Source organism: Lates calcarifer, unplaced genomic scaffold, assembly GCF_001640805.2.
Source record: "Lates calcarifer isolate ASB-BC8 unplaced genomic scaffold, TLL_Latcal_v3 _unitig_4942_quiver_3193, whole genome shotgun sequence".
NCBI classification, from domain to species: domain Eukaryota; kingdom Metazoa; phylum Chordata; class Actinopteri; family Centropomidae; genus Lates; species Lates calcarifer.
Window position 1 is genome coordinate 1 of NW_026117199.1, and position 10548 is coordinate 10548.

The window sequence follows — 10548 nt, forward strand, 5'->3', positions numbered from 1 at the left end:
CTGACCTCCTGTGAACCTTTTCACAGTCGCTTTACTCTTTAGTAATTAATCATTTTAATCAACATTATTCTACAAGAGGTTTCCAACCACATTTAAGTTCCCTGTTACTGTTTCAGCTGGAATCAGAAGACCTGTGACCCAGGAGGACCGGGACTGGGCTCTGCAGTCTCTGTCTCAGCTCGGACGTTTCACTGGGATGGGATGGATTTTGAGCCCAGAAGCACCTCAGGTACCTCAGCCTCTGTCTGTGTGATGTGTCGTCCATCATCACCCAGAAACAACACGAGTACACGACATTAAATCTGAAGTCTGTGTGTTATTCTGCTGATAGATCCTTGTTTTACTGGGACGATACCAGTCACACCAGTGGAAACACTGATATAACTGTCTTTTATAAGAAGCAGCAATGTTTATCTTCTCTTTTTTTATTTTTATGTATTTTGTTGGGCCTGAATGTTTTTACAATAAAGAACTGAACAGAGTTTAATTTAATTTTGAATCTAGACTCTTCCCGTCAGGACGTTGATGTGTCTCATCCAATCTGAAGACAGGACTCTTCATGTGATCAGCTGGTCTGGTTAGTAAACGGTAAACTGATAATTAAACTTCGTGTGATTATAAAATGACTTGTTTGTGCCTAATAAACAGAAGAGATCAGTTTTTCTCTTCAAACTTTGTTTTTGTGACCTGGTTAATTAAACATTCTCCAGGTAGATTCAGAGCTGAGCAGCTGATAGACGTTTCTAGAACTTTTCATTATACTTCAGTTTAGTTCTAAGTGCCTCTGTGACACAGATTTATCTGAATCTCTGAATTTATCAGAGATGGCATCAGAAAGCTGCAGGACGTCCATGACGGTCCACATCAACGACTTTCTTCTTGATAAATTCAAGGGCAACATGGAAGTTTTCACCAAAAATATACTGGACATTTGAAGGAGCGTAAAACAAAAGCATGACGGGAGACTCTGAGGGCTGATAGGTGAAAGTGATTTACATTAGTCGCAAATCTAGAAAAAGCTCCTCCCTTAGTATAAATACACGTAAATCCTGATTCATGTTGTTTTATACAGACTTTATATAAATGAAAATGTGAAAATTTTCTCTTTTTACATGTTGAATAGGTTAATTTCTAAATTATCCAGGTCAAAAAGCAAACTTTGAAAAGGAGTAGTGACCGTTTTCTACTTTTACAACATCAGCAATTAAGAAATAAACTATCGAGGAACAACATTTATGTCAGTGTTATCAATTTATAATAACAGTTCAGTACAGTTAGTAAATGGTAAACTGTTGCCTTTAAATGTAAATCATCGGTTATTGACAGGGTATATTTTTTTAGATTTTGAAGATGAGGAGTTATATGATTACTTTGTTACTGCAGCAGAACAGATTAATTAGTATTAAAGTTTTAATGATTCAGATTTTTTTCCTTAAAGACGTGACTGGAGCTCTTCCCTGAGCCGAGGGCGAAGCAGCAGCACAGAGGAGACTGGACAGTTCCTGCTCGGTGGATCTCTGACGAGTGAGAACTGAGATGCTCCCGCAGGTCTCTGAGTCGGAGCTTCTTTCTGGACTTAGATGAAGTGTCTGGTTCCCTGACACTAAAACAAACTCGTTAACTGCCTCATCAGATCAGGACCAGAGCCAACAGCTGTCACCTGAATGTGTGGACTCCAAAGACCTGACATGGCTTCTTAACACTGACACTGGAAACATTTTATAAATGTTCTGTCAGAGATTTTCACGATCTGTTCTGATGTTCTTTGATTTCATTATGACATTTTTTGTACTTCAGTCACATGTTTCTGGATATAAAGACTAACACTTTTTAATCTGATTTCACTTTTTTTTTATCCACAACACAAACTATGTACAACACACACACACTGGTGATCAGTGAATTCATCCACTGTCGCTGAGAATAGGTGTTTGTAAATTTGTGAGACACACACACACTTTCAGTATCTTGTTCATGTGTCTTTTGAAGTGAAATGGGATGTGGTCCAAAATGGAGAACAACTTCAGCCTCTGAATGGAACGCTGCACACGACTCCTGGCCTGTGAGATGAGTCTGTTGTTGTCTGAGTGAACTGTCCGCCGACGACGGAGGACGAGACGTTCAGAGAAACTCCCTCTGGTAGAATTGCGAAGCCCTCGTCTGCCATAACCGTGTCACCTGGTCGTAGGTGCTGGAGAATTCCACAGTCGGCTGTTATTTCCCTGTCTGAGACGCTTTCACCGTACAGGTCACTGATGAAGGTGATCACTCCATTGGGAGCGGCACCGACCAGAGCCTTCAGAGTGGTCCTTCTTTTGCTCTGATTGTCGAAACGACCCTGTGCAGCGAGTGTCTCTCTGTTACAGACTGAAACCTTTATGCAGTTGAGCACTATCCTGCAGCTGGGGAAGGGTTTGAAGCAGTCTGGTAGTGATGTCTGGTTCTTGGCTGTGGAGGGGATGTTGTTCTCCAGCATGCCGACGTACAAGATGTCGTACAGCGCTTGGATGATGGTGGTGAAGGTGTTCACTACGGTGGCTTTGCTGCAGTTAAACTTTATTCCAAGGTCTGTGTGGCGGTAGTTAAGCTTGAGTCTCATTAAAGTCAGGAGCAGTTGATCAACCAGGGGGACACACTGTACAGTCCAATCATAGTGATACCGTAGCTCGAATCTGGAAAGAAGCGCCTCCAAAAACAGGACAGTGGCAGCGTCAGGTAGTCCTGTGAGATACTGGACTTTAACAGGATCAGAGGAAATCTGACTGAAGGATAAAGTGCTGGGGGTCTGTGCAGCTGCAGCATGGCTATCTGCACCCTCGTCCTCAGCACGTACGGGAACCATTGGTTTCTTCTTCCTCCGGTCCCTGACCTGTAAAGTCATTCCCTCGCTCCATGCGAATCGCGTCGGTCCGGCAGCTTTACCATCGGCGAAGTGCCAACTGCAAACCCTCGAGTGGCAATTTGGGGTGTAGTTCTCACGCCTAAAAAACAAAGTAATTGATTATTATAGTTTAAGCTCTCTGTTGGACATGTGTACAACAATCACAACGAAGCAGTCAAAGTAATAACATGCTGCCCAGCTAAGGTGAACAAACTAAGATAGATGGTTAAATCTAGATATTTTCGGGCAGCACAGAAAATGACTGACAACTTAAGCCACGAAGATTTCACAGCAAGAAACACCCTGTAAAACCCACCGCTTATACCTGGGCGCCGGCTTTTAGTTAGCTAACCTTCGCTAGCTAACGTTAGCACCCCGCTGGCGTAAAACTTGTTTTTCGTCATTCGTTTAAGAACTGAAACTTACCTTATCAACTGCAGCCATTTCTTTTTCTCTTTCTCGTCGCAGGGGAAGCGTAGAAAGACAGCTTCATATGTTTTTTGAACTCAGATCTGTTTAAACAAAGCGGCACACAGCACTGCGGCATCTTGAAAAAGACGAACTTCGGTGAACTTGGACCCGGAAGTAGTATTTATGTCGGCTGTGACGTCATGACGCAAGCGGGGCGACGTTTTCTTCAGATTGAACGTGTTGATGAATGAAACTATTTGTGATATGAATTATTTATTTTTGTAGGAGCCCAGTTTATAACTAAATGTATTGGTTCTGCTCTGTGCTTCTAAAACACCGCGCCATCGACTTCCTGTCGCAGTAAAAGCTTGGCTTTCACTGCTCTCACTCAGATTGAACAACTTCCGCTGATTCGGCCAATCAGAAACCGTCATAGGCGGAGCCGAGTCAGTCGACCAATCAGCGTTTTGTCTGTTGGCGTTGTCTAGCGTCTGTCGTCATTGGCCGTGAACTACGCAGCACGGAGCAGAATGGCGGACAAACAAAGTTGGAAAGACGAGTGAAAAACACGGAATAAAACCAGCGTCAGAGTCGTCGCTTTAGTTTCTTAGCACTGTGAGAAACCATTACACAGCTACAAGAAGCTTTGGAGCGGTTTTTGTCGAACACGAGCGAGGCTTGGACGCTGAGCACACCTGCGGCCAAGGTAAGGCTAACGAGCTAATGAGCGGGAGTGTTAGCATTAGCCTTAAAGTTAGCTCTTTATTTTACGGGTGTTCTTTCCATTTTCAGACGTTTTTAATGCGTGAGTTAGAGTGTGTTTGTGTGTCTGTGACTGACATGAGTTGTGGGCTCCTTATGTGGAAGATGTTATCACAAGTCTTGCTATTATCATTTGTGTTTCTCTCTGGTCAGTTTGCGTCATAGGTTTTGTTCTTTTGTGGACATTTTCCGTCTTTGTGTATCATTCTGTATATTTACCAGGTTGCTTTACATCTATATTGTTAGCTTTGTGTCTCGTTGTTATTGTTTTGCATCGTGTCGCGTCTCTTCGTGTGTCTTTCCAGTTTTGTCTTGTTCCTGTTCATTTCTTTGCGGCCATTTTTTTTCATCGTGGCGGTTTAGCGTCTCAGTTTCTCCCTGTTTTCGAGATATATTGACGTGAAAACTCAGTGGTAGTGATCTGTCCGTGGCCATCCATTGACCACCTGTTGTTATACTAGAGATCAGTCATTTGTCTGGGGTGATTTAAACGCAGGCTCGATAACTAGATTTTAATTCCCTGTCTCTCCACGTATCAGGTGAGGTGACTGTTACAAGTCATTACATCAAAACTGGGATGTAAAAGGTTCAATTTAAGCCTTGCAGCGAAAAGTTTTTAATTTGCTTTTCTCTACGAGGTCAGTTAACAGTTATCAGTTACCTGCTCTCACAAACAGGTAGCTAGTTACTTTAGCTCAGCTTGTTTAAATAAAAAGGATTGTGACACTCAGCTGTAATGATAGTAAGTAATCTGCAAGAACTAATCTAAAATGGTAGGAGTAATCGCTAACAATTAGAAGCAATGTGTAATGATAGAATGATTATAGAAGTAATCCATAAGAATATAATAGGAAAGTAATAGGAGAAGTGATTTCTAATGTTAGAAGTCATATTAGAAGTAATCTGTAATGTTCTGAGTAATCTGTAGAAACAGAGGTAACCTGTAATAATAGAAATGATCTGTTACATTGGAAGTAATCTGTAATGATAGAAGTAATCTCAGGACTGAAGAAACAACCTGGTCCTCTTTGTGGATTTAGTGTTTATTTCTCTTCCTGCTTGTATTTTTCCATCTTTTGATAGTTTGAACTTTAATACCCAGAAACCATCTTTGCTTTTGTTTTGATGGTTTCAGCAGTCACAGTTTCATATTAAATTAAATTTCATATAAAGTTTGTTGTTTCTGATCTTTCTCCACAGGAACTTCAACCAGCAAATCACAGAGAGAAGAGACTGACATGAAGATTTACAGAAGGTCAGTCTTAGTTTAAACACTCCTCTAATGGTTGTTACAGATAGAGAGACCTCCAGAAGATTTACATAGTCATTTTCCTTTGTATGTTTCTCTATGATTTCCTCCAGGTGTCACCACTTCGTCCACGACATCATCCATGATCGAGAGACATGGTCCATGATCGGAGAGACATTGTTGAGGATGAGGGAGACATCGTCCACGATCAGAGACATTGTCCATGACTCGTGGTGACTCGTCCCCGATTAGTCGGCACTGCCGGCGTTCAGAGACATTGTCAATGATCGCAGAGACTTTGTCCATAATCTCAGAGACATTGTCCGCGATCGCAGAGATGTAGTCCACAATCGCAGAGACATCCACGATCACAGAGACATGGTCCATGATCGGAGAGACATTGTTGAGGATGAGGGAGACATCGTCCACGATCAGAGACGTTGTCCATGATTGCAGAGACCTTGTCAAAGATGAGAGAGGCGTTGTCCATGATCAGAGACATTGTCCCATGCTTCGCAGAGCTCTGCGCAAGAATCGGTAGTGACACTGTGGTTCCTCGATTCGACGGCATGACCCGCGATCATGGAGACATTTGTCGACGATTTACAGAGACAGCGTCTATGATCTCAGAGACATCGTCCACGATCACAAAGACATTGTCCATGATCGCAGAGACTTTGTCCATAATCTCAGAGACACTGTCCGCGATCACAGAGACGTAGTCCACGATCACAGAGGGACATCGTAAGATGAAGTTCTTTGAGACCAGGACAGAGGCCTCCAGGTAACTGACAAACAGATTTACATCAACTGTCCAACACAGAGCACTGACATTAAATTGTTTATGTTCAGTATTCATTATTTAATAAAAGTAATATGCAATGTAAAAATAAAGTAACCTATATTAATAAAAATAAAAGTATTGTGTAAAAGTAATTATCAGTATCAGAAGTAAGATGTAATAGTCAAAGTAATCTGATACTAGGTGTAGTTTGCAACAGTAAAAGTTATCTGTAAATTTCAAATATGTAAAAAGGAACGTACTGTAATATGTAATGGTAAAAGTAATCTAATGTTCAAGGTAAAACTAATCTGTAACATAAAAGGCAATGCAGAAGTGATAGTAATCCAAAATAGAAGTAAAAATGACACATTATAGTAAGATATCATGAATGTCATAGTCTGAGGTCAAAAATGTCATAATAAAGTAAGGCAGGAAAATGTCAAAAAAATGTCATATTATAGTAAGGCATAGCTGAAATGTTGAATATTTCTTTGTGTTTTCATGGTTAAACTGTTGATGTGGAATAGGTAGTAGTGTATTGATCATTTTCCTTTGTATGTTTCTCTATGATTTCCTCCAGGTGTCACCACTTCGTCCACAACATCATCCATGATCGGAGAGACATTGTTGAAGATGAGGGAGACATCGTCCACGATCAGAGACATTGTCCATGACTCGTGGTGACTCGGTCCCCGATTAGTCGGCACTGCCGGCGTTCAGAGACATTGTCAATGATCGCAGAGACTTTGTCCATAATCTCAGAGACATTGTCGCGATCGCAGAGACGTAGTCCACAATCGCAGAGACATCCACGATCACAGAGACATGGTCCATGATCGGAGAGACATTGTTGAGGATGGGAGACATCGTCCACGATCAGAGACGTTGTCCATGATTGCAGAGACCTTGTCAAAGATGAGAGAGGCGTTGTCCATGATCAGAGACATTGTCCCATGCTTCGCAGAGCTCTGCGCAAGAATCGGTAGTGACACTGTGGTTCCTCGATTCGACGGCATGACCGCGATCATGGAGATATTTGTTGACGATTACAGAGACAGCGTCTATGATCTCAGAGACATCGTCACGATCACAAAGACATTGTCCATGATCACAGAGACTTTGTCCATAATCTCAGAGACACTGTCCGGATCACAGAGACGTAGTCCACGATCACAGAGAGACATCGTATATGAAGTTCTTTGAGACCAGGACAGAGGCCTCCAGGTAACTGACAAACAGATTTACATCAACTGTCCAACACAGAGCACTGACATTAAATTGTTTATGTTCAGTATTCATTATTTAATAAAAGTAATATGCAATGTAAAAATAAAGTAACCTATATTAATAAAAATAAAAGTATTGTGTAAAAGTAATTATCAGTATCAGAAGTAAGATGTAATAGTCAAAGTAATCTGATACTAGGTGTAGTTTGCAACAGTAAAAGTTATCTGTAAATTTCAAATATGTAAAAAGGAAAGTACTGTAATATGTAATGGTAAAAGTAATCTAATGTTCAAGGTAAAACTAATCTGTAACATAAAGGCAATGCAGAAGTGATAGTAATCCAAATAGAAGTAAAAATGACACATTATAGTAAGATATCATGAATGTCATAGTCTGAGGTCAAAAATGTCATAATAAAGTAAGGCAGGAAAATGTCAAAAAAATGTCATATTATAGTAAGGCATAGCTGAAATGTTGAATATTTCTTTGTGTTTTCATGGTTAAACTGTTGATGTGGAATAGGTAGTAGTGTATTGATCATTTTCCTTTGTATGTTTCTCTATGATTTCCTCCAGGTGTCACCACTTCGTCCACAACATCATCCATGATCGGAGAGACATTGTTGAGGATGAGGGAGACATCGTCCACGATCAGAGACATTGTCCATGACTCGTGGTGACTCGGTCCCGATTAGTCGGCACTGCCGGCGTTCAGAGACATTGTCGATGATCGCAGAGACTTTGTCCATAATCTCAGAGACATTGTCCGCGATCGCAGAGACATCCACGATCACAGAGACATGGTCCATGATCGGAGAGACATTGTTGAGGATGAGGGAGAACATCGTCCACGATCAGAGACGTTGTCCATGATTGCAGAGACCTTGTCAAAGATGAGAGAGGCGTTGTCCATGATCAGAGACATTGTCCCATGCTTCGCAGAGCTCTGCGCAAGAATCGGTAGTGACACTGTGGTTCCTCGATTCGACGGCATGACCGCGATCATGGAGATATTTGTTGACGATTACAGAGACAGCGTCTATGATCTCAGAGACATCGTCACGATCACAAAGACATTGTCCATGATCACAGAGACTTTGTCCATAATCTCAGAGACACTGTCCGCGATCACAGAGACGTAGTCCACGATCACAGAGAGACATCGTAATATGAAGTTCTTTGAGACCAGGACAGAGGCCTCCAGGTAACTGACAAACAGATTTACATCAACTGTCCAACACAGAGCACTGACATTAAATTGTTTATGTTCAGTATTCATTATTTAATAAAAGTAATATGCAATGTAAAAATAAAGTAACCTATATAATAAAAATAAAAGTATTGTGTAAAAGTAATTATCAGTATCAGAAGTAAGATGTAATAGTCAAAGTAATCTGATACTAGGTGTAGTTTGCAACAGTAAAAGTTATCTGTAAATTTCAAATATGTAAAAAGGAAAGTACTGTAATATGTAATGGTAAAAGTAATCTAATGTTCAAGGTAAAACTAATCTGTAACATAAAGGCAATGCAGAAGTGATAGTAATCCAAAATAGAAGTAAAAATGACACATTATAGTAAGATATCATGAATGTCATAGTCTGAGGTCAAAAATGTCATAATAAAGTAAGGCAGGAAAATGTCAAAAAATGTCATATTATAGTAAGGCATAGCTGAAATGTTGAATATTTCTTTGTGTTTTCATGGTTAAACTGTTGATGTGGAATAGGTAGTAGTGTTGATCATTTTCCTTTGTATGTTTCTCTATGATTTCCTCCAGGTGTCACCACTTCGTCCACAACATCATCCATGATCGGAGAGACATTGTTGAGGATGAGGGAGACATCGTCCACGATCAGAGACATTGTCCATGACTCGTGGTGACTCGGTCCCCGATTAGTCGGCACTGCCGGCGTTCAGAGACATTGTCGATGATCGCAGAGACTTTGTCCATAATCTCAGAGACATTGTCCGCGATCACAGAGACGTAGTCCACAATCGCAGAGACATCCACGATCACAGAGACATGGTCCATGATCGGAGAGACATTGTTGAGGATGAGGGAGACATCGTCCACGATCAGAGACGTTGTCCATTGCAGAGACCTTGTCAAAGATGAGAGAGGCGTTGTCCATGATCAGAGACATTGTCCCATGCTTCGCAGAGCTCTGCGCAAGAATCGGTAGTGACACTGTGGTTCCTCGATTCGACGGCATGACCGCGATCATGGAGACATTTGTTGACGATTACAGAGACAGCGTCTATGATCTCAGAGACATCGTCCACGATCACAAAGACATTGTCCATGATCACAGAGACTTTGTCCATAATCTCAGAGACACTGTCCGCGATCACAGAGACGTAGTCCACGATCACAGAGAGACATCGTAAGATGAAGTTCTTTGAGACCAGGACAGAGGCCTCCAGGTAACTGACAAACAGATTTACATCAACTGTCCAACACAGAGCACTGACATTAAATTGTTTATGTTCAGTATTCATTATTTAATAAAAGTAATATGCAATGTAAAAATAAAGTAACCTATATTAATAAAAAAAAAGTATTGTGCAAAGTAATTATCAGTATCAGAAGTAAGATGTAATAGTCAAAGTAATCTGATACTAGGTGTAGTTTGCAACAGTAAAAGTTATCTGTAAATTTCAAATATGTAAAAAGGAAAGTACTGTAATATGTAATGGTAAAAGTAATCTAATGTTCAAGGTAAAACTAATCTGTAACATAAAGCAATGCAGAAGTGATAGTAATCCAAAATAGAAGTAAAAATGACACATTATAGTAAGATATCATGAATGTCATAGTCTGAGGTCAAAAATGTCATAATAAAGTAAGGCAGGAAAATGTCAAAAAAATGTCATATTATAGTAAGGCATAGCTGAAATGTTGAATATTTCTTTGTGTTTTCATGGTTAAACTGTTGATGTGGAATAGGTAGTAGTGTATTGATCATTTTCCTTTGTATGTTCTCTATGATTTCCTCCAGGTGTCACCACTTCGTCCACAACATCATCCATGATCGGAGAGACATTGTTGAGGATGAGGGAGACATCGTCCCACGATCAGAGACATTGTCCATGACTCGTGGTGACTCGGTCCCCGATTAGTCGGCACTGCCGGCGTTCAGAGACATTGTCAATGATCGCAGAGACTTTGTCCATAATCTCAGAGACATTGTCCGCGATCGCAGAGACGTAGTCCACAATCGCAGAGACATCCG

General features: G+C 40.8%; 1 protein-coding gene and 2 long non-coding RNA genes across 4 annotated transcripts; 2 read left to right on the forward strand and 1 right to left on the reverse strand.

Moving 5' to 3' along the window:
• Positions 1 to 1232: 1232 nt before the first annotated feature.
• Positions 1233 to 3351, reverse strand: LOC108872457 (uncharacterized). Its single transcript, XM_018660137.2, has 2 exons — positions 3308 to 3351; positions 1233 to 2981 (listed from the first exon to the last, which is right to left on the reverse strand). Exon 2 carries the CDS (start codon positions 2879 to 2881, stop codon positions 2024 to 2026), a length of 858 nt encoding a protein of 285 aa, XP_018515653.1. The 5' UTR covers positions 2882 to 2981; positions 3308 to 3351; the 3' UTR covers positions 1233 to 2023.
• Positions 3352 to 3808: 457 nt separating this feature from the next.
• LOC108872458 (uncharacterized) lies at positions 3809 to 5447 on the forward strand. Its single transcript, XR_001959226.2, has 3 exons — positions 3809 to 3998; positions 5255 to 5309; positions 5417 to 5447. It is a non-coding gene; the product is annotated as an uncharacterized LOC108872458 (long non-coding RNA).
• Positions 5448 to 5915: 468 nt separating this feature from the next.
• Positions 5916 to 10385, forward strand: LOC127140556 (uncharacterized). 2 transcript variants are annotated; one of them, XR_007811046.1, is made up of 3 exons: positions 5916 to 6087; positions 9093 to 9739; positions 10315 to 10385. It is a non-coding gene; the product is annotated as an uncharacterized LOC127140556 (long non-coding RNA). The 2 variants fall into 2 exon arrangements; XR_007811047.1 differs by lacking the exon at positions 5916 to 6087 and adding an exon at positions 8380 to 8517.
• The last annotated feature ends 163 nt before the right edge of the window (positions 10386 to 10548 follow it).

What these genes read in the sequence shown, in the direction of transcription:
- LOC108872457 (XM_018660137.2), bottom strand. Translation starts at nt 2,881, where the DNA reads ATGACTTTACAGGTCAGGGACCGGAGGAAGAAGAAACCAATGGTTCCC.